The sequence below is a fragment of the Scyliorhinus torazame genome, chromosome 7 (genome assembly GCF_047496885.1).
Source record: "Scyliorhinus torazame isolate Kashiwa2021f chromosome 7, sScyTor2.1, whole genome shotgun sequence".
NCBI classification, from domain to species: Eukaryota; Metazoa; Chordata; class Chondrichthyes; order Carcharhiniformes; family Scyliorhinidae; genus Scyliorhinus; species Scyliorhinus torazame.
This window is the reverse complement of record NC_092713.1, coordinates 61,567,648-61,592,563: the sequence shown is the minus strand read 5'-3', so window position 1 is coordinate 61,592,563 and position 24,916 is coordinate 61,567,648. Positions and strand designations below refer to the sequence as shown.

Sequence of the window (24,916 nt, the reverse complement as noted above, 5' to 3'; positions counted from 1 at the left end):
GCATAGGTTTAAGTTAAGAGGGGAAAGAATCTATGGGAACCTGAGGAGCAAATTTTGTACACAGAGGGTGGTACTTATGTAGAATGAGCTGCCGGAGAAAATGGTTGAGGCAGGGACATCGACAACATTTAAAAGGCAATTGGACAGATACATGGATAGGAAAGGTTTAGAAGGATATGGGCCAAATACAGGCAAATGGGGTTAGCTTAGATGGGCTTTTTGGTTGGCATGGACCAGTTTGGGCCAAAGGGCCTGTCTCCATGCTGTAGATTCTATGATTTTGAGTGAAATAATCACTCTTTATCTCAGGAGCAAATTATCATCCATTATCCAGAGGGTGTGGCCCCATGCTCTAGATTCCCCTGCCAGGGAAAACAACCTCAGTGTCTACCCTGTCAAGCCCCTTCAGAATCTTATATGTTCCATTGAGGTCACCTCTCACTTTTCTAAACTCTTAAGACTGTTGGTCCAACTTCCTCAGCCTATCTATCATCAGACAACCCTCTCATTCCCAGGGACCAAGCTACTATATCTACACAGTACCATCTCCCAAGGCAAGCACATCCTCTCTTGGCTATGGAGACCGGAATTGCACAGAGGACTCTAGTTGTGGTCTCACCAAAGCTCTATGCAACTGTAATAAGACTTCCCATGTTCTTGCACTTTCGTCCACTGGCAATGAAGGTCGGCATGCTATTTGCATACTATAACCATACCTGCGTGTTAAGATTTTGCATTCCTTGCACAAGTGCACCCAAGTCTCTCAGAACAACATCTGAAGCATGATTAGCATTGTGCAGGAAAAAGTCATTTCAGAAACTCTCATAGGATCTATTACATCATCTGAACTGACATATGTGGCTATAATTTATTATCTCAACCAAATGCGAGACCCCCTGTGTTCTTGTGAACTCCTCAGTTGCCTTAATGTCCAAATAAAGCACTGTAGTGCAGCCAGGGTGGCAAACAGAAAACTGTGTGTTTTATTTTAGCTCCTGGCTTTATGCCATGCCTCAGGGGACCCTCAGTCATCAAAAGCAAAGTAATATTCTCTAAATCTTGCTCTGGACTTTATTTACAGATTTACAGTACATTAAGTCTCTGTTTAAAGTTGGTTGTTTTGCTTCAACATGATTAAGATAATGGGACCTGTTATTTTGTTGAGAGTTGCGAGTTTCATTTTAACATGATTTCTCACATGACCAATTGTCGCCATTCTGGTGCAGCCCCTCCCCGCTCCCAACCTCCAACTGACAGACCCTTGCTCAACCTCTGGTCCAACTCAGCACTTACAAATTCAATATTGCTGAGTGCACCAGTCGAGAGGTCATAACCCTTCTATCTTAAAGTATATTAGCTTTCCTGTTTTTGGAGCCACAATGATGCTCGCTCATGTTATACCTGAGCAACAGGACATTCCATCGCAACAAATGTATGTTTCAGTCATGAGTTGAATTGTAACCACAATAAAATATTGTAATCAGAATGCACGACAATTAAGTTGTATACAAGGTTCAGCAGTGTACAGATGATTCTGAAAATTTCTTTCCCAATTGTTCAGTAAGCCATTTCTCACATCAGTAACTTAGAACGTGCAAAGAAACTGCATCTTTATCCCCAATATTATTGATCTAGCACTGTTATAGTTTCAAAATTTCTTGCAACTCCGGAGTTGTCAGCGTGAACTCGTACTGAGCACAAAGGAAAGCTACTGTAGTTGTTGTACGTTGATCATCTCGGCTCCCAGCAGAAATTCCTCAGGACAGTATTCCAGGCCTAACCATCTTGAGTTGCTTCATTATTCACCTTCCCTTCATCACAATGTCAGACGTGGGGATGTCTGCAGTTTTTGGAAGTATGCCCTAATCTACGGAAGCAGTCTGTGCCCAGAAACAGGAAGAGGGGACAACATTCAGGCTCAGACTGAATGTAATATGTGTGCCCCTAACAGAACTGTACCCACACCACACTGACTACAATGGTGCAAGGTGACAGCTCACCAGCACTTTTATGGAAGCAAAGCTTTACAAAAGCAAAGCTTTACAAAAGTTGATCTCATCAGCGACCAATATATCCCACAAACAAAAAGATACAGCACTTCTGCAGAAGTCCTCAGACAAAAATCAGGAAGATCGCACATCCATATCCAATTAAAAACAAGTGTTCTAAAAACAAGTAGTAGTCAGAAAGACAGTGCAGACATCTGCAACTAATACACAAATCTTCACATTTGAATAAATAAATTATTTCTCCTTTCTCCTGAGCATGCATTATCCCAAATAAGTATATATGGATAAAGCACTGTAAACTATTTAATGTTGACTTCAACATATATCATTGTGCCTGGAACTTGATGAAACTTGGCAAAACATTTATCACTGACTGCATGAGAAATAAAAGTTGCCTTGTTCCAACTGCTGTTGAGACCTATTTCTTCATGTAGTCTTGTGATTCATGCCACATTTCTGTCTGCCCAGTACCTAACTGCGCAAATAGATAAATAAGGGAATGGATGACACAAGGTCAACATGGCATGGTTTCTTCCTAAACCCATGTAATTGTTTTTTTAAATACACACACCTTTTCTATTACAGAACAGCATCACAAGTAATTTAAAATAAAACAAAGTTGAATCTAATGGATAACTGAAAAATATATAGAATAAACATGTAAATCAACTTTCTACAAAGTTTTATAAAAAATATGTCTGTTAGCCATCACTGAGCAAAATACCTACCTTTTCATTATAATGCTCACTGTGCAGCACCTCTGGAGCCATCCAAAAAGGTGATCCAACCACCGACAGCTTTTCTATATCCACACTGACATTTAAAAAAGGATAAACAACGTGCTTTGTTATTTTAGAAAACACAAGTTTATTTAAATAAAAGTAAATTACTGGAATCCGAAACGAAAATAGAATAAATGCTGTAAAATTTCAGCAGGTCTGGCCGCATCTATAGGCAGAGAAAATAGCTAACATTTCAGTCCAGATGACCCTTAGTCAAAGCTAAAAAACATAGAAAATGGGAGATATTTATACTGTGGGGTGAGGTAATGCAAGATGAGTAATAGCCACAGAAACCAAGGGAAAAGAGTGCTGATAGCCACAGAAACCGAGGGAAAGAGTGCTAATGGCATTCCCCAGAGAGAACAAAAGGAGTGAATGGCCAAACAGCAAAGAAACTATAATCAGAGGGTAAACTGTGACAGATGTTGGGAGGGGAAGGGAGAAGCAAAGAGGAGAAAAGGTAAGGAGAGGGGGATAAGATACAAGGGGGAATATATATATATATATATATATATATATATATATATAAATAAAAAGACAAGAAAGAAATAAAAGGTAAAGACAGTTAAAATGAAATGGAATGAAAACAAAGGGGTCGAGGTGGGGTGGAGCTAATCATCTGAAGTTGTTGAATTTGATGTTGAGACCGGAAGATGCCTAACCGGAAGATAGGATGCTGTTTGCATTGAGCTTCACTGGAACATTGTAGCAGGCCAAGGACAGACATGTGGGTATAGGAGCAGGGTCTTGTGTTGGAATGGCAAGCAATGGGAAGGTCAGGTCCTGAATGCGCACAGACCGAAGGTGCTCAGCAAAGCGATCACCCAGTCTATGTTTGGTCTCTCCGATATAGAGGAGGCCACATTGGGAGCAGCGAATGCAATAGACCAAATTGAAAGAGGTGCAAGTGAAACCCTGCTTAACCTGGAATAAGTGTTTTGAGCCTGGGATGTTAAGCATGGAAGAGGTAAAGGGGCAGGTGTTACACTTTCTGCGATTGCATGGGGAGGTGCCATGGGTGATGGGAGAGATGCTGGGTATGGTGGAGGAGTGGACTAGATTATCTCGGAGGGAATGGTCTCTGCGGAATGCTGACATAGGAGCGAAGGGAATATTGTGGTGGCATCACTCTGGAGTTGCCAAAAATGACGAAGGATTATGCTTTGCATACGGAGGCTGGTCAGGTGAAATGTGAGAGTGAGGGAGACTCTATCCTTGTTCTGGGAGGGAGGGGAGGGGGCGAGGATAATGGCCCTGGAGATGGACCGCACGCCGTTGAGGACCCTGTCAACAACTGTAGGTGGGAAATCACGGTTGAGGAAGGAGGAACACGTTTTCAAAGCACCACTTTGGAAAGTGGCATCATCAGAATAAATGTGACGGAGGCGAAGGAGCTGAGAGAAAGGGATAGAGTCCTTACAGGATGTAGGGTTCGAAGAGCTGGAGTCCAGATAGCTGCGGGAGTCAATGGGCTTGTAATAGATATTAGTAGATAGACTATTGCTTGAAATGGAGACAGTAAGGTCAAGGAAGGGAAGTGTCTGAGATGGACCAGGTGAAAGTGATAGAGGGGTAGAAATATGGCTTCTTTGACATAGCATTAGGAAATTCTAACTGCAGATATTGACCTCCAGTGCATTAGAATTGTAATGATTTGCAATGTGACATGGAATATTAAAATATTACTTTCAGTTGGATTATCAGAAGATTCTACGGCCAGTACATTTCATGCAATTTCATTTCTTATCAACTACAGGTCATCACTTGGCTAAGTTCCCAAATCTATACATCGTAATCATTAATTCTTCTGTACAGCATCACCACAGATCAGTCACAGCTATAAGTAAATACCAGTCGCTCATGTGAGCATCTCAAACTTGTACATTCTTTCTTCGAATACTTCATGGCCCAGCTTGACCAAATACACTATAACTCACAAATCAGCATATAGCCCAATCTCCATCACAAAATACTGATGTAATATAACCAAACAACCTTTCTACAAGGTATTTGTATTACTTAATATAGGTCCAGCCCACAGACAACCCCACTCACTTTGTTTTGATCTTCTACATGACCGAAGTTCCATAATTGATCATACCTCTTGATCAGACCTACTGTTTACCCCTGCAACTGTTTTCATAACGGTTGTTGTAAATCCTCTCCTACAGGTTACCTATTGTGGGAGGCACAGTAGCACAGCGGTTAACACTGTTGCTTCACAGCACCAGGGACCAAGTTCAATTCCCGGCTTGGGAAGTGCGGAGTCTGCACATTCTCCCCTTGTCTGTGTGGATTTACTCCGGGTGCTCCGGTTTACCCCCACAAGTCCCGAAAGACGTGCTTGTTAGGTGAATTGGACATTCGGAATTCTCCCTCAGTACACTCGAATAGGCGCACTAGTATGGCGACTAGGGGATTTTCACAGAAACTTAATTGCAGCGTTAATGGAAGCTGAAATGCGACACTAATAAAGATTATTATTCTCATGCTCGCAACTCTGGACCTTCTGCAATCATGGTCTCAAGCGTCACACATCACTTGCATTCTCTTCTTCATCAGCTCGATTCCATTACTAGCACTTTATCTGAATTGTAACCTACTGCAGCAATGACTACCTAAAGCCTGCTCATCATCAACAAGGCTGAAATACGACTTCCGGGTGCGGCAATGACCAGCTGAGTCGCACGTTTCGGCATCTCCCGTTGGAAGGGACTTTTGGGCTCTTAATAGGAGCCCCAACGGCAATTTAAACGGCCAAAAACACTGTGCGGTAAACCAGAAGAGAATCCCCCCCGGACAAGCATGGAAAAGGGAGAGGATAGCGGCCGGATTACGGAGGATCCTCTGGAGCAGCGGCAAGGAAGGGAAGCTCAAAGCAAGATGGCGTCGGAAGGTGGCCGTTTGTTATGGGGCCCGGAGCAACAAGAGTTCCTGCGGCATTGTGTGGAAGAGCTGAAGAGGGAGTTGAAGAAGGAAGTGTTGGCCCCGATATTACAGGCGATTGAAGGGCTAAAGGAGGAGCAGAGGACCCAAGAGCTGGAGCTTCGGGTCGTGAAGGCAAAGACTGCTGAAAACGAGGATGAAATACAGGGCCTGGTGGTGAAGGCAGAAACGCACGAGGCACAGCACAAAAGGTGTGTGTAGAGGTTGGAAGCACTGGAGAATAATTCGAGGAGGAAGAATTTAAGAGTCCTGGGTCTTCCCGAAGGCGCAGAAGGGGCGGACGTCGGGACATATGTGAGCACGATGCTTCACTCGCTAATGGGATCGGAGGCCCCAACGGGCCCTTTGGAGGTGGAGGGAGCCTATCAAGTTCTGGCGCGAAGACCAAAGGCTGGAGAAATACCTTGAGCTATAGTGGTGAGGTTTCTCCGCTACAATGACAGAGAGACGGTCCTCAGATGGGCGAAGAAAACTCGGAGCTGTAGGTGGGAGAACGCGGTGATCCGCGTATACCAGGATTGGAGTGCGGAGGTGGCGAGAAGGAGGGCAAGTTTCAATCGGGCTAAGGCGGTGCTTCACAAAAAGAAGGTTCAGTTTGGAATGTTGCAACCGGCGAGACTGTGGGTCACACACCAAGGGAAGCACCACTACTTTGAAACGGCAGAAGAGGCGTGGACATTCATTGTGGACGAGAAGCTGGAATAGTCTGGCGAGAGAAAGAGCTTCTGGGACAAAGTGGTGGGGTGATTATGTGGGGCGAGGAAGGGGAAGGGGGGGGGGGATGATTTTTCAATTTGTTAATTCTGTGGTCCTGTAACTTTTCTCTCTTCCCCATGTTTTGGGGGGGTGTATGAGGAACTGTGGGCGCCGGTGGGACGGAAAGGGGAAGGAGAAGGGAAATGCGCCATTAAGGGTGGGGCCGAGTGGGAAACGCGGGCTTTGTTCCCGCGCTATGGTAATTGTGGCGGGAACGGGGACGCAGGAAGGAGGGGGCCTCGCACAGTGGGGGCCGAGGACAAGGGGGGAAGCCGAGGTCAGCCAGAGTTCGCTGACTTCTGGGAGCAACATGGGGGGTGCAACTAAGCCAGAGGAGGATCTAGCGGAGAGGGGGGGGGGGGGTTAACTGGGTTGCTGCTGCTAAGGAGAAGTGGGAGCTGTTATGGGATGGGGTGGTCGAGGCGGGAGGGCACCGTCGGTGGGATATATGGGTACGTGGGAACTGGGTGAGGAGCTGGGTTAAAAAAGGGGATGGCTAGTCGACAGGGGGAGGGGGGGGTGGGGGTAAAGAGCCCCCCAACCCAGCTGATCACGTGGAACATGAGAGGGCTGAACGGGCCAATTAAAAGGGCACGGGTTCTCGTACACCTAAAGAAATTAAAGGCAGATGTGGTTATGTTGCAGGAGACGCACCTGAAACTGATAGACCAGGTCAGACTACGTAAAGGATGGGTGGGACAGGTGTTTCATTCGGGTTTAGATGCGAAGAATAGGGGGGTGGCTATCTTAGTGGGGAAACGGGTACTGTTTGAGGCAAAGACCATAGTGGCGGATAGTGGGGGTAGATATGTGATGGTGAGTGGCAGATTGCAAGGGGAGGCGGTGGTTCTGGTGAACGTATACGCCCCGAACTGGGATGATGCAAATTTTATGAGGTGTATGTTGGGACGTATCCCGGACCTGGAGGCGGGAAAGTTGGTAATGGGGGGAGACTTCAATACGGTGCTTGATCCAGGGCTGGACCGGTCGAGGTCCAGGACCGGGAGGAGGCCGGCAGCGGCCAGGGTGCCCAAGGACTTCATGGAGCAGATGGGAGGAGTAGATCCCTGGAGATTTAGTAGGCCTAGGAGTAAGGAGTTCTCATTTTTCTCCCATGTTCACAAAGTATACTCACGGATAGACTTTTTTGTCTTGGGAAGGGCACTGATTCCGACGGTGACAGGGACGGAGTATACGGCCATAGCCATTTCGGACCATGCTCCACATTGGGTAGACCTGGAGGTAGGAGAGGAAAAAGAACAGCACCCACTCTGGAGAATGGATATGGGCTTATTGGCGGATGAGGGGGTGTATCGAAAGGTACTTGGAGCTTAATGACAACGGAGAGGTTCAGGTGGGAGTGGTCTGGGAGGCGTTGAAGGCGGTGGTCAGAGGGGAACTGATATCCATAAGGGCACATAAAGGGAAGCAAGAGGGTAAAGAAAGGGAGCGATTGTTGAAAGAACTTCTGAGGGTGGACAGGCAATATGCAGAGGCACCGGAGGAGGGACTGTACAGGGAAAGACAAAGGTTACATGTGGAATTTGACCTGCTGACCACGGGTAAGGCAGAGGCACAGTGGAGGAGGGCACAGGGTGTACAGTATGAGTATGGAGAGAAGGCGAGTCGGCTACTGGCCCACCAATTGAGGAAGAGGGGAGCAGCGAGGGAGATAGGTGGGGTGAGAGATGAGGAGGGAGAGATGGAACGGGGAGCGGAGAGAGTGAACGGGGTGTTCAAGGCATTCTATGAGAGGTTATATAAGGCTCAGCCCTCGGAAGGGAAGGAGGGAATGATGTGTTTCCTGGATCAGCTGGAATTCCCGAAGGTGGAGGAGCAGGAGAGGGCGGGACTGGGAACACAGATTGAGATGGAGGAGGTGGTAAAAGGGATTGGGAGCATGCAAGCGGGGAAGGCCCCGGGACCGGACGGATTCCCGGTGGAATTTTATAGGAAATTTATGGACCTACTGGCCCCGCTTTTGACGAGAACCTTTAATGAGGCCAGGGAAAGGGGGAAGTTGCCCCCGACTATGTCGGAGGCGACAATATTGCTCCTTTTGAAGAAGGAAAAAGACCCGCTGCAGTGTCGGTCCTACAGGCCCATTTCCCTTTTAAACGTAGATGCTAAGCTCCTGGCCGAGGTGATGGCGACGAGGATAGAGGACTGTGTCCCGGGGGTGGTCCACGAGGATCAAACTGGGTTTGTTAAGGGGAGACAGCTGAACATGAACATACGGAGGCTGCTAGGGGTGATGATGATGCCCCCACCAGAGGGGGAGGCGGAGATAGTGGTGGCTATGGACGCCGAGAAAGCATTCGACAGAGTGGAGTGGGAGTATCTGTGGGAAGTGCTGAGGAGATTTGGTTTTGGAGAAGAGTTTATTGGATGGTAGGGTGTCGGATATATACAGGGAAATGAGGGATGAGGGGGAGATCATGGTGGATGAGCTGAAAGGAAAATGGGAAGAAGAGCTGGGGGACGAGATTGAGGAGGGGCTGTGGGCTGATGCCCTACGTAGGGTAAACTCGTCGTCCTCGTGCACCAGGCTAAGCCTGATACAATTCAAGGTTTTGCACAGGGCACATATGACCGGAGCAAGGCTCAGTAAATTTTTCGGGGTAGAGGATAGGTGTGGGAGATGCTCGAGAAGCCCAGCAAACCACACCCACATGTTTTGGTCATGCCCGGCACTGCAGGGATTCTGGGTGGGGGTGGCAAAGGTGCTTTCGAAGGTGGTGGGGGTCCGGGTCAAGCCTGGCTGGGGATTGGCTATATTTGGGGTTGCAGAAGAGCCAGGAGTGCAGGAGGCGAGAGAGGCTGATGTTTTGGCCTTTGCGTCTCTAGTAGCCCGGCGAAGGATATTGCTTATGTGGAAGGAAGCCAAACCCCCGGGCGTGGAGACCTGGATAAATGACATGGCAGGGTTTATAAAACTAGAACGGATAAAGTTCGCACTAAGGGGTTCGGCTCAAGGGTTCACCAGGCGGTGGCAACCATTCATTGACTACCTCGCAGAACGATAAAGGAAATGGGAAGGTAACAGCAGCAACCCAGGGGGGAGGGTGGGTCCTCAGGGGTGGTTTTTTGTACAGATATTTGTACTTGGTTATGTATATTGGATTGTTTGATTTTATTATCTGGAGAGTTATTATTTTTGTTATGGCAGTTGCCATTTAGTTTATATATTATTTATTTACTTGTTAAAACGGTCACTGTTATTTATATTGTTTTATTGTTGTAAAAAAGGGAAAACCTTTGTATTGTTTTGTTTGGCCGAAAAACTTGAATAAAATATAGATTTTTTTAAAAAACAAGGCTGAAATACTCTTTAGTGCCTGGATTTGGGCAGTTCTCCACAATCCACAACAAAGCAACCCACTTAACTGGCATCTCATTCACCATCTTAAACAGTAATTATCTCCCTCACCAGCACACCATGACTGCAGTATGTACCATCTACAAGATGCACTGCAGCATCTCACAAAGACCCCTTCAATGGGACTTCCCAAACATGCACTCTATCACCCAGAAGAACAACCACTTGCAAATAACTGACCATCCTGATGTGGAAGTATATCCACATTCCTTTATTGTTACTCGCACAAAATCCTAGGACTCCCTATCTAACAGCACTGTAGAAGTACCTTCATCACTGGACTATAACTGTTCAATAAAATGGCACACCACTAGCTTCTCATTTGCAATTAGGAATGGACAATGAATGCTGGCCTTGTCACAGTGCCCACACCTAATGAGTGAGATTTTGTTTTTAAAAATGTTCTTCCAGTGTTCTGGCCAACATCCCTCGAAACCAAAACCATAAATTTGTTTGTCTCATTATGTTGTATTTACTAAATATAACAGTGACTGCATTGCACAGTAATTTATTTTGCATAGCATGCTTTCAGAACTATAATAAAGCAGCATACAATTGGAAGTCTTCCTCTTCCATTTAAAAATATACTGCAAATTTACTGATTGCATTGGTAGAAGGATTCATATGTAATCACAATCTATGCTGTAAAGGGAGAACACATGAGAAACACACTAAAATTGTCAAATCCAAAAATATAAAGCCATTTTCCATCATCTAACTTCCTTTAAAGCTAAAGATGGTCATTTGGACAGAAAAGTAAACTGATGATTAATCAAATGTTAGGAAGGTGATCTTTTGAACAGTAAATTGATATGGAAAGTCAAACAAACACAAAAAGTTAGATGGTAACACAATGCTAATTCCCATTCTAGAAAAAATATCAGAATGGCATTATTTAATCCCCAAATGCCAATAATGATCACAGATTTCCACATAACAAAAACAGAATGACTTATTAACTATTAAGCAAATGGCCTCAATTGTAAATCGGCAGTATCATGGATTAAGACTGCAAAATAGTGGGAACAATGTTGAAGTTCCAATTATTCACATGAAAAATGAATACATATTCCAAAATTGTTTAATATTTCATCCTTAAACAATGTATATTATAAATAATTTTGGTCAATGAGAACATCCATTCATGGTGCATAGAACTACTGTACTTTAAAAACTTAATTAAACATCACAATATTTTTAGAAGAGATGTAAATAAAAACTTTGCAACAGATTCTCATTTTGTCACACGAAATTTGATTCTGCTACTTTAAAGAGAACTTCATTTTTTGTTAAAAAGAATATTTACTTGTCAGGAATTTTCTCTGCCAACCCAAAGTCACCCAACACTCCAATGTATCGATTCTCTTCCATTTTAATTAAACAGTTCTGTGGGAGATAAAAGCACAATTTTATTATATTAGAAATAACAATTATTTCATGCCCTTGGAAATGTATCCATGGACATCTTTAGATTTATATCAAGGTTAACAGGCATGGAAAGATATCAGCATGTATAGTTAAAAACTGACACCTTTAATTTTTTTTAAATGTACATTTAGAATTCCATCTAGAACAATAAAACTACCGCCATTCATCCTTTGTAGACAGAAGTTTGAATCAATGACCACTGAGGTGGTGAGCTCCTCATCGTAACTGAAAACAGTCTTTCTAAAAAAGCTTTCCTTTTGTCAATTATACACGCACTTACACATTTGCTGAATGCATCTCAGGTACAGAGTATTTTATTAATCAAATAAATCCCATAAACTACCATCTAATCTTAGATGCTCATTACACAATGTATCAATACTTAAATGCACACTTTAAAGGTCTATTATTTAATCCTCAGGAGCAGAGGGGAAGTGGTGGCATAGGGGTTTTGTCACTAGACTAAGATTCGATGGGCCGAAAGAGAAAAAAATGATGGAAAATATCAGCAGGTCTGGCAGCATCTGTAGGGAGAGAAAAGAGCCAAAGTTTCAAGACCGGATTATCCTTTGTCAAAGCACAAACTCATATTCTATGGGGTTGTTTTAGCTCACTTGGCTAGACAGTTGGTTTTTCATGCAGAGCAAGGCCAGCAGCACAAATTCAATTCCTGTGCTAGCTGGGGTTATTCATGAAGGCTCCGCCTTCTCAACCTTGCCCCTCACCCGAGGTGTAGTGATCCTCAGGTTAAATCATCACTAGTCAGCTCACCTCCTCAAAGGGGTCACCTGGGACTATGGTGACTTTACACTTACAATATTCCAGAGATCTACGGTAATGCTCTGGGGACCTGAGCTTGAAATAGATGGTGCAACTTGAATTCAATAAAAAAAATCTGGAATTAAAAGTTTAATGATTACCATTAAACCACTGCCAATTGTTGTAAAAACCCTTTGGTTCACTAATGTCCCTTTAGATGAAGAAATCTGCTGTCCTTACCCGGTCTGGTCTATATGTAGCGCCACTGAACAAGGGCAATTAATTAAGGAAGGGCAATAAGTGTTGGCCTAGCCAACGAACAAATATTTTTTAAAATACCCATGCTCTTAAAACTCGATTGCAGTAAAATACATGCACATGTATTGCACAAATAAATGTTGTTACTACTTCCCAGTTAGCAGCCATCATTTAAAGCAAAAGCTGTAGAAATGTACACTGAAGAACAAATGTACATTGGACTATCTTATTATGGTATGACTGAGCCCCCTGCGTTTCAGCCAATTAAAAGCTGCCATGATTGAGCACTAGATTAACACTCCCTGAATACACGGAGAACAACCTTTGGATACAAAATTTATTTACCAGGCAGCTTCACCATAATTTAGGCTCATGCACTAAGCAAATACTATTAAAAAATGAAAGACACTATGTATTCTTCACATAATTTCATGTGCCCTATGAATCCTCTTTACAATTTGACAAATTTCACTTGCACAAGCATCATCACAGCTGAAAGATCCAGGATACCCCAACCACATTGGTTATAAAGTAATCTCCTGCTACTCCACTGTACGTCAGATCATGGTCTGGACATATGCCATAATTCATCGACCTGAAGCAGTGCAGATTTAATTGAAGTTGATCACACAAACATAAGCAGTAAAGCCATTTCCCAGAAACAAAGAAAACAAGAGAAAACCATTCAGCCCTTCGAGCCTGCTCCACCATTCAGTATCATGGCTGAACCTCCATCTCAAACACCATAGTCCCCCTCTTAACCCTGACAGTTTTAGTCTAGAAATCTATTTCTTTCCTAAATATATTTAGTGACTTGGCCTCCACAGCCTCTTGAGGTAAATAATTCCACAGGTTTACCCACGAGTGAAGAAATGTCTCCCCATTTCAGTCCTAAATGGCCTACCCCCTATCCTAAGAATCCTTGTTTTAGACCCTCCCAGCCAAAGAAAATAGCATCACTGCACCCAATCTGTCCAGCCCTGTCAGAATGCTATGCTTCAATTAGATGTCCTCTCATTCTTTTAAATTCCAGTGAATTCAGGCCCAGTCGACCTTATACGACAATCTTGCCATCCCAGGAATCAGTCAGGTGAACCTTGGCTGAATTTTCTCTCTATGACAATTATATCCTTTCCTGAATAAGGAGACCAAAACTGCACAAAATACACCAGGCGTTGTCTCACCAAGGTCCTGTACCACGGCAGTAAGACATCCTAGTTCCTGTACTCAAGTCCTCTTGCAATGAAGACCAACATACCATTTGCCTTCGTAATTGCTTGTTGTACCTGCATGCTTGCTTTCAGGGACAAGTGTACTAGGACACCCAGGTCCCTTTATATGTCAACATTTCCCAATCTTTCACCATTTAAATAAAACTCTGCCATTCTGTTTCTCCATCCAAAGTGGATAGCTTCACATTTATCCACATTATACTGCATCTGCCATGTATTTGCCCACTCACTCAACTTGTCTAAATCACCTTGACACCTCTCAACATCCTCCTAACCATTTACATTCCCATCAAGTTTCATGTTGTCACCAAACTTGGAAATATTATATTTGGTTCCCTCATCCAAAACATTGATGTATATTGTGAATAGCTGGTGCCCAGGCACTGATCCCTGGGGATCCTACTAGTCACTGCCTGCCACTTCAAAACAAATCCATTTATTCCTACTCTGTTTCTGTCTGCTAACCAATTCTTAATCCTTGTTATTGCTCCCAGTCCCATGCATTTAAATTTTGTACACTCACCTCTTTTGCAGGACCTTATCGAAAGCTTTCTGAAAATCCAAATACACCAGATCCACTGGTTCACCCTCATCTATTCTACTGGTTACATCCTCAAAAAACTCCAGTAGTTTTGACATGCATGATCTCCCTTTCATAAGTTCATATTTCTTTGTCCAATCTCACTGATATTTTCCAAGTGCCCGGTTATCATATCCCTTATAATAGACTCTAACAAAGTGATGGGCAATCTAGGCTAATTTGTGACCCTCCTTCATCTCAGTGCGCCGCAAGATTATCAGGCTGGTTTACTAACCATCACCCCTGGAATAAGATTAAATACACAAAATATATGCCGAATATTTTACAATGAGTAGCAGAAAATTCTTAATCAATTATATATTAGTAGAACTATCAACTTCAAATGGTTAAAAACAAAATAAATATTTACACTATGGATGCAGAGGGAGCGCCGAATCTCACGGTCAATGTTATGTGCAATCAGAATGCACATCACTTCATGTGTCCTTGTTTAAGTGGGTGTCACTTCAGTCATACTGGTAGGGGAAAAATAACGTGGATGGAAACCTTGCAAATGGGCAATGGTCAACAAAATGTCTCTTGGATTGCACTCAGAATCCAGGTAGGTTGCATGTGGCCCCCAGGCCGCAGATTGCCCAACATTGCTCGAACATTTTCCTTACTACTGATGTTAAGCTAACCAGTCTGTAATCTGTTTTTTTCCTTCCCTCCTTGTTCAAATAACAGGATTACCCTTGCCACCCTCCAATTTGCCAGGAATGTGGAAGCTGACAATCAACACAGCCACTATTTCCACAGTCATCGCCATTACACCCAGGAAAGTGGTCCAGGGGATTTATCAGCTTTCAGTCATGTTAATTTCTCAGGCAATTATTTTTTTAGTAATACTAATTTCTTTCAATTCCTCCTTCTCATTAGATCCTTGGATTCTTAGCATTCCTGGGAAGTTACGCATGTCATCCCCCGTGAAGACAGAACTAAAGTAGTTATTTAACTGCTCTGTCATTTCCTGCTCCTCTATTATAAATTCTCCCATTTCAGACTGGGGAACCTACATTTGTCTACAGTAACATTTTTCTCTTTTCTCCCCAGGGTATACCAAGTCAGAGTGGCCAAAAGGTGGGCTGAGAAAAACAAAAGCAAATTCTATGGATGTTAGAAATCTGAAATAAAAACAGGAAATGCTGCAGGTCTAGCAGCATCTGTGGAGAGAGAAACAGAGCTATGTTTCAGGTCAATTACCTTCCATCAGAACTTAAGTTAAGAGATAGAACATTTTTTGAGCAAGTGAAAGAGGGAGGTTGGGGAAAAAAAATGAAAGGCAAGGTCTGTGATAGGGAGGAAAGCAGAATAGATTAAATGGCAAAAGAGTTGATGGTACAGGACCAAAAGCAATGGTAATGGGCAAGGTAAAAGATGTCTAGAGGTGTGAGTGGCAGAATCATGAACATCTGCCCTTGGAAAGGGAAATAGAAAAACAAAAGAAAAAAAATCAAAACCAGCAAAAAGGAAACAGAACGGGGCACAGGTTCCGCTCCATTATTGAACTTAACGCCCGGAAGACTGTAAAATTCCTAATCAAAGTTTGAGATGCTGTTCCTTGAGCTTGTGGTAAAATGGACAACTGCCAGAATTTTAAGCCCAATATAAATTGGACACTTCAAATGAAGGATTGGACATTTTGAATTAAACCACATTCAGCTCCAGGGAGGCCTGATGTGAATTAAACAGCCAAGTTTCAATCCACTGAATAGAGGCAGACAGTCGGGACAGGTCTGCGCGTGCCCTATCAATAACACATCAGGAGATAATTAGTCCCATTCAAATGGATTGGTTGTTGGGGATTGCCCAGATAAAGCAACACTTTCCCATCGTTACCATATATGGAGCACGGTTACGTGCGGAATATACACCTGGAGTTGGACCCCCCTGGGGGTGGGTTCCTGGTGTCCTACAAAGTTATAATCGGAGACTCCATTGGGTGTTGCGACCCCACCCCGAGACCTCATTGGCTGAAGGTCAGAAAACTTTGTGGAAAGGCTCGAAGAGGGGTATAAAGATCGACCGCCCAGGACCTTTCGTCGCAAAGACTCAGCGCCGAGGTATCAGAGAAGATTAGACGATAGACCGGAAGGTGGAAAGAAGTAGAGTGCGCTATCGCCTGCACGGATGAAGGCCCGGAGACAAACACGATTCAGAGAATTGGACCCACAGTTCGAGTAAGTTCATCGGCATGGGTAGAATTAAGAATCTATGGATTATTATTAGTTGGGAGGGATTTAAGAGGGATAACTTTTTCTGTGTTTAATAATAAATTTGGTTGAATCATAAACCTTATTTTGTCCTTTGTTCATCCTGCAAATAAGGGCATCTGGGTAAAATATTTTAATAATAAACTAGTCAAAATGTCTGAGGTTTTAGACAAGCTTATGACATGGATTGTGAAAGCACCTATATATTATCACGGCAATTGTTTTATTTATTTCAGACTATAAGCCAACGTACCTTCTGCAAATATTACTGTTAGAATTCATTCCTTCTCATATTACTGGGTAGGATATGAAAAATCAGAGTTCCCACTACTTGAGCACTGCATACTATTTAGATTACCATTAAGAGGGCTCCTCTTGAGCAAACTTGCATGTGAATGTTCAGCTTCTTTGCAAGGCAAGCCCTCGAAATGCTAGTTCAAATCGTATACAAATGCTCAAAAAGAAAAATCTCTGCTTTTTCCTATCCTACCTAGGAACATTTCTACTATATTACTTTCAAACTTATTTGGCTGTACATTGGCTATAGTCTTATTTCCGAAAGGAAACAAAAAATGCGATGATAATACGAAGGTGTTTGCACAATTCCTGTAAACTGGTACAGATAAATAAATTTAGACTTGAAAGACAAAAGCCATGATAAGATTTTGGCACATAATCTTAAGCAAACATTTTTGGAATGTAAACCAACTGCCCTACCCACATGCAAACTGAGAGAACACGGGTCCATCAGTAATGTATGCATCTTGCCAAATCTCTCACTCAGCATATTACAGTATTAATGTTGAATTGGAAAAAAAAACTTAAAGCAAGATACAAGTTTCAATCATTCTAAAGGATTTGCTAAAAAATCAAATTTAATTCCTACAATAACCAACTGAATCAATGGAATATCACAGCTTCTAAGCAACCAATCTTAACTGAGGCACCATAGAGATGTAAAGGCAACATGCACGCTTAGTAGAGTGGAGAGAATCTAATCGGAATTACTTACAATGCTCCAACAATTTGAAGCTGTCTGAAGAGTGGACAAACACTTGGCATTGGGCATTTGAAAGCTCTGCTGGATACCAAAGCAAGTAGTAGAAACCAGCACTCCTGCAGCATCAGCAGAAACTTCTGAGTCTCTGCTGGAGGGAAAGGGCAGTGCCACAGGATATGCATGATACAAAGATTGCGACCCTGTACAAGAACAAGTAGATTCCATTGATTACAACTGTTGAGGCGTCATTCTGCTGAGCACCACGAGAAAAGCATTTGCCTCTGTTGCTCTCATTAGTCGCAGAATCTAATTAAACCATCGAACCCAAATACCAGTGCGGACATGGAAGATCTACAAATGACATGGATCTTCTCAGGTTGGCGGCTGCAAAAGAATACTCTAAACTGCCTTCACTGATCTCATGGCGCCGGAGGGTGTGCAGAGGAGATTCACTAGGTTAATCCCAGAGCTGAGGAGGTTGGATTACGAGGAGAGGTTGAGTAGACTGGGACTGTACTCATTGGAATTTAGAATGCGGGGGGATCTTCGAGAAACATATAAAATTATGAAGGGGATAGATAGGATAGATGCGGGCAGGTTGTTTCCACTGGCGGGTGAAAGCAGAACTAGGGGGCATAGCCTCAAAATAAGAGGAAGTAGATTTAGGACTGAGTTTAGGAGGAACTTCTTCACCCAAAGGGTTGTGAATCTATGGAATTCCCTGCCCAGTGAAGCAATTGAGGCTCCTTCATTAAATGTTTTCAAGATAAAGATTGATAGTTTTTTGAAGAATAAAGGGATTAAGGGTTATGGTGTTCGGGCCAGAAAGTGGAGCTGAGTCCACAAAAGATCAGCCATGATCTCATTGAATGGCGGAGCAAGCTCGAAGGGCCAGATGGCCTACTCCTGCTCCTAGTTTTTATGTTCTTATCAAGGTATTTGACCATGTGTCCAAGGACAGTCAATTTAAGCAGCTGGAGAAAACTGTCCGACTCTGAAGCTACTCAACATGATTTTTTTCCATGACAACATGATGGCTAAGATCAACTATGATGTGGCTTCATCAAAATCTTTTGAAATCCAGAGTGGCATCAAACAAGGTTGTGTTCCAGCACCGACACTCTTTAGCATATTGTTACGATCCCAATTGGATGGGAAGATCCCAGGTTGGAACCCTGGCTCAAAAGACTGTAATTTTATATTTTTGTTTCATAAAACATGGAGGAACAGAGTCACAGGACCACTAATTTTAATTAAAAGAAAAAAAAATTAAACGGGAAATGTTGATTATAAAATACTCCTTTACCCCCCTCCCCATCCTTAACTTTACAAATACACACCAATTTTAAAATTAACATGGATTACAAAGTACATTCTAAGTTACAATGGCACCATTAACACAACTGACCACAGATTGGCTGTGGTCAAATACACACACTCTGCTATGAATCAAAGTTAGCATCTGTGGGTTTCTCCACAGACTACCCTGAGAATATTTTCACACGAGGGTTTCCAAATTCCACTCCCAAAATCGCACATTAAAATCTTCATTCATAATAATGCTTTACATTCAAAATAGAGTCCAGGTTTTACAAATTACTCTTTTAACCCAAGCTACCATTCCACTTTTACAACTGAATCTACTCCCAAGATTTTACACCACCCCCTTTCAGATTTCCTTTGTCTTAACTGCTTTTACACAAACTCCGAGCCGTAGTAAAAGCTCACAAACCTGAAAATCACTTCAGGTATCTTTTTGGTGTCTAGTTTTTCTTCTCAACTCTGTCTATCTTTACTGAACAGTTCTCTATTCTAGTACATTTAACCTCAGGCTTCTTGGAAACTTCTCTTCATTTCTCTAGTTTCCTTAACTAGCTATTCTTCAAATCTCTGCACTTATTTCCTTAACCGTTACTCCCTGGCATGGCTTTTCTTCTAACAAAGCTGAGGCAATGTTCCCCCTCTAGATTTCAAAACCAACTGCTTCTGGCAGAGCTGCCATCTCTCACACTGGCAGCATGGTAGCACAGTTGGTAGCACTGTTGCTTCACAGTTCCAGGGCCCCAGGTTTGATTCCCGGCTTGGGTCACTGTCTGTGTGGAGTCTGCACGTTCGCCCAGTGTCCTCCGGGTGCTCCGGTTTCCTCCCACAAGTCCCGAAAGACCTGCTGTTAGGTCATTTTGACATTCTGAATTCTCCCTCGGTGTACCCGAACAGGCGCCGGAATGTGGCGACTAGTGGATTATCACAGTAACTTCATTGCAGTGTTAATATAAACCTACTTTTGACAATAAAGATTAGTAGTAGTATTATTACCTATCTCCAACTGCAAACAAATCAGCTAAACTAATACTTCTCTATTTTAAAAAAAATATATATTTTATTCAAGATTTTTTGGCCAAACATAACAGTACACAGTTTTTCTTTTTAACAACAATAAAACAATATAAATAACAGTGGCCAGTTTTAAACAAATAAATAAATAATATATAAACAAAAACTGAATGGCAACTGCCTTATCAAAAATAGTTACTCTCCAAAAGTACAATCTAACAGTCCAATATACATTACCTAAAACAAATGCCTATACATATACAATGACATCCCTGAGAGCCCGCCCGGGTCCTCTCCCCGCCCCCCCCCCTCCCCCCCTGGGTTGCTGCTGTTGCCTTCTTTCTTCTCCATTCCCTCTATCGTTCTGTGAGGTAGTTGACGAACGGTTGCCACCGCCTGGTGAACCCCCGAGCCGAACCCCTTAATACGAACTTGATCCGTTCTAGCTTTATAAACCCTGCCATGTCATTTATCCAGGTCTCCACGCCCGGGGGTTTGGCTTCCTTCCACATAAGCAATATCCTGCGCCGGGCTACTAGGGACGCAAAGGCCAAAACATCAGCCTCTCTCGCCTGCTGTACTCCCGGCTCTTCTGCGACCCCAAATATAGCCAACCCCCAGCTTGGCTCGACCCGGACCCCCACCACCTTCGAAAGCACCTTCGCCACCCCCACCCAGAACCCCTGTAGTGCCGGACATGACCAGAACATGTGGGTGTGATTCGCTGAGCTTCTCGAGCATTTCCCACACCTATCCTCTACCCCGAAAAATTTACTGAGCCGTGCTCCAGTCATATGCGCCCTGTGTAAAACCTTAAATTGTATCAAGCTTAGCCTGGCACACGAGGATGACGAGTTTACCCTACGTAGGGCATCAGCCCATAGCCCCTCTTCGATCTCTTCCCCCAACGCTTCCTCCCATTTCCCTTTCAGCTCATCTATCATGATCTCCCCCTCGTCCCTCATTTCCCTATATATATCCGACACTCTACCATCCCCCACCCATGTCTCTGAGATCACTCTATCTTGCACCTCCTGCGTCGGAAGCTGCGGGAATTCCCTCACCTGTTGCCTCACAAACGCCCTCAGTTGCATATACCTAAACGCATTCCCTTGGGGCAACCCATACTTTTCCGTCAGCGCTCCCATACTTGCAAACGTCCCATCCAGGAACAGATCATAGAATTTACAGTGCAGAAGGAGGCCATTCAGCCCATCGAGTCTGCACCGGCTCTTGGAAAGAGCACCCCACCCAAGGTCCACACCTCCACCCTATCCCCATAACCCAGTAACCCCACCCAACAATTTTGGACACTATGGGCAATTTAGCATGGCCAATCCACCTAACCCGCACATCTTTGGACTGTGGGAGGAAACCGGAGCACCCGGAGGAAACCCACGCACACACAGGGAGACTGTGCAGACTCTGCACAGACAGTGACCCAAGCCGGAATCAAACCTGGGACTCTGGAGCTGTGAAGCATTTGTGCTATCCACAATGCTACCGTGCTGCCCACTAGATCTCTCAGTTGTACTACCCCAGCTCTTTGCCATACTCCAAATCCCCCATCCATTCTCCCCGGAACAAACCTATGGTTATTTCTTATCGGGGACCGCACCGAGGCTCCCGTCCTTCCCCTATGCCGTCTCCACTGCCCCCAAATTTTTAGTGTTGCCACCACCACTGGGCTTGTGGTGTATTTCTTCGGTGAGAACGGCAACGGTGCCGTCACCATTGCTTGTAGGCTGGTCCCCTTGCAGGACGCCCTCTCCAATCTCTTCCACGCCGCTCCAATACTTCTCTATTTTACAAGGCCCCAGTTGCTAAGCAACACCCACATGCTCATGTCTTTTATCTATTCTTCATACCCTCTAAATACAGTTGGAACTTAACCAAACCCCAAACAAACACCTTTGTCCAACAAAAATCTAACTATAGATTTTACCCCACCAACCTATTTTGCTCGCTAAAAATTGATTCTAGAATTATAGAATCCCTACAGTGCAGAAGGAGCAAATTCAGCCTATCAGGTTTGCACTGACTCTCTGATGAGCTTAGCTACTCTACTCTTGTCAAAAATCAGATCAATCGCCTCAATAGAATTTAGAGTTATGTTGATGCAGCAACACCATGTTTATTTGATAACTTCTACTTGATTCTATACACACCCAATGCTGAGCTAAATTTGCATGTCGGTGTAACTGCCAACATTTAGGATATTAACATCCAGCTCTGTTCCACACCCATCTCCAAAACTGTTCATGCACTGCTTTTTCTTTTAATAACACAAGATAGGTTTTCTTTGAGAAGAGACATTGATTATAAGTCACCTCCGTGTAAGATTACCACATATTGGCCATATCACAACTTCTAAAGACAGTACAAAATGTACATAACAATTTTCTAAAATTCAGTTGAAGAAACCTTGAACAGCTCATCTTTGGCATCAAAAATATAGCAGACATCAGACCTATAATTTGGAGGAAAATGGACTAGTTAGTGACAGGCAGTATGATTTTGTATGGGGAAGGTCATGTGTCACCAACTTGATGACATTTTCTGAAGAGGTGACAAAGAAAATTGATGAGGGAAGGGCTGTGGATGTAGTTTATATGGACTTTAGTAAGGCGTTTGACAAGGTCCCACATGGCAGACCGGTACAAAAACTAAAATCACATGGGATTCAGGGTGGGTTGGCTAGATGGAGACAGAACTGGCTTAGTTATAGAAGACAGAGTCCTGGTGGAGGGGTGTTTTTCTGAATGGAGATCTGTAGCTAGTGGTGTTCCACAGGGATCAGTGCTAGGACCTCTGTTGTTTGCAGGATATATAAATGATATGGAGCAAAATGTGGGTAGTCTGATTAGTAAGTTTGCGGATGCCACGAAGATTGGCAGAGTTGTTGATAGTGGTGAAGATCGTCAGAGGATACAACAGAATATAGATAGATTGAAGACTTGGGCACAGAAATGACAGATGGAGTTTAATCCGGACAAATGAGAGGCGATGCATTTTGGAAGATCAAATCTAGGTATGAATTATACTGTAAATGGCAGAACCCTTAGGAACATTAACAGAGGGGGATCTGGGCGTGCAGGTCCACAGTTCCCTAAAAGTAGCAACACAAGTGACCAAGGTAATTAAGAAGGCATATGGCATGCTTGCATTCATCAGCCAAGGCACTGAGTACAAGAATTGGGAAATCATGTTGCAGCTATATAAAACATTGATCAGCCTGCATTTGGAGTATTGCATGCAGTTCTGGTCACCACATTATCAGAAGTACGTAGAAGCTTTGAAGAGAGTGCAAAAAAGGCTCACCAGGATGTTGCCTATGAGGAGAGGTTGAATAAACTAGGATTGTTTTCACTGGAAAGATGGAGGCTATGGAAAGACCTGATAGAGGTCTACAAAATTATGAGAGGCATAGACTGGGTGGATTATCAGAGGCTTTTTCCAAGGGTCAATTACAAAGGGGCACAGGTTCAAGGTGAAAGGGGGAAAGTTTAAAGGAGATGTACAGGGTAAGTTTTTCACGAAGAGTGGTGGGAGCCTGAAATACGCTGCCAGAGGATGTGGTGGAAGCAGGCACATTAGCAACATTTAAGAGGCATCTGGATAATATATGAATAGGGAGTAAATAGACGGATACAGACCAAGTGAAATGAAAAAGAAAATCGCTTATTGTCACAAGTAGGCGTCAAATGAAGTTACTGTGAAAAGCCCCTAGTCGCCACATTCCGGCGCCTGTTTGGGGAGGCTGGTACGGGAAGAAGGTTATTTTGTAAAGTTTGGGCATCATGATCGACACAGCCTTGGAAGGCCAAAGGGCCTGTTCCTGTGCTGTACCTTTCTTTGTTCTTATAGAACAGGGATAATATTGAACTCATTTTTGATCCACCTTGAGCTGGGCAGTTTTTATTTGAAAGACAGTAAAATAACACATTGGCCAAAATTTACCGGGATCTACCGGGCCCGCCGATGACAAACCCCCCACCCGTTCTCTCTCTCTCGCCCCCTCGCTCTCTCTCTTCCCTTCCCCCCCCCCCCCCCCCCCACCACCACCACCACCACCACCACCACCAACAAGCACAGGTTCCCTAGCAGCAGAGGGTGCAAACAACTTGAAACCCTGTTGACAGCAGCAGGACAAGAAAATCCTGTCGCCAGCCAAATCAGGCGGAAGATCACACCTATGGTCCAATTGCCTCACCTGTAGGTCTTGTACTGGGTACGAGTAGAATTTTGCCATTATGCTGAACCCTAAATATTCCAACAAGCACTGCAACTCAGTGAAATACCACTTCTGTTGAATCTGCAGAATGTACTGGTGTAATCTCTCAGCTATCCCAAAAACAATACTTGAACAGTAAGCATTATAATATTAAAAGCTAAATACTGCTGATGCTAGAATCTGAAAGAGAAAGTGCTGGAAAACTCAGTACGCTTGACAGCATCTGTGGAGAGAAAATAGAGTTCACGTTTTCAGTCCATATGATGCTTCAGGATATTAGATGCCCACACCAAACAGTTCATTTTACGCACAACGTTCCAATAATTTAACGGCCCAAGTCATTTGGCATTGTCAGGGGCTCAGGATTAACAAGGTGTGTAGATTACCCATGTCAAGAAAACCTGCAATAAACCAATGGTCAAATTTGAGCTACGGGATTGCAGAGTTGCACATACGCACAGTAAATCTTGTAATCTCTTGTCTATTTGTGGAAACTAATGTTCGGGATGCTGCAAATACATGCCTAAAGCCTTATTACTATACTCATATAATGAAATGAAAGATGGCTATAAGAATCATGAAAGCTATCTGAAGTCTATATAAAATTTGGAGAAAGGATTCCTCTAGAACAAGGGGCCCTTGGATGAACAAATGTGGAGGCCTTGAAAGGCCTATACATTAAATGCATATGTATAATATGTATAAACATCTTGGTTTCCAGTTTGTTCCTATGTTCTTCCTGTACAACAACAAATTAGCTGTTTTCAGTTACCTGCTAAGCAAGGGTGGAAAGGGGAATTTTAAAAAGTCATACCTTGTTAACTGGATAGTATTGGATGAGTTATCAAGTAGCAAGTCTTATTAAAAATCAACCGGCATCAAAATGGATTTATTTAGACAATCATTTGTTTCAGACGAGGGGAGATGGTGGGATAGCGTTTCCTCTTTTGATACGATACCCCATGCTAGGGGACGTTCAATTCTAGCCTCCTTGACCGAGTTGCAA

At 43.5% G+C, this 24,916-nt stretch overlaps 1 protein-coding gene across 4 annotated transcripts in view; it reads right to left on the bottom strand.

Moving 5' to 3' along the window:
- LOC140426258 (dual specificity testis-specific protein kinase 2-like) overlaps window positions 1-24,916 on the bottom strand; it is a 165,330-nt gene that overhangs the window by 37,719 nt on the left and 102,695 nt on the right. For all 4 annotated transcript variants that reach the window (XM_072510785.1, XM_072510783.1, XM_072510786.1 and 1 more), the window contains 2 exons: window positions 11,179-11,258; window positions 2,738-2,822 (listed from right to left, as the gene is read on the bottom strand). In XM_072510785.1, coding sequence (XP_072366886.1) covers window positions 2,738-2,822; window positions 11,179-11,258 — 165 coding nt within the window. The remainder of the gene's footprint in view (window positions 1-2,737; window positions 2,823-11,178; window positions 11,259-24,916) is intronic.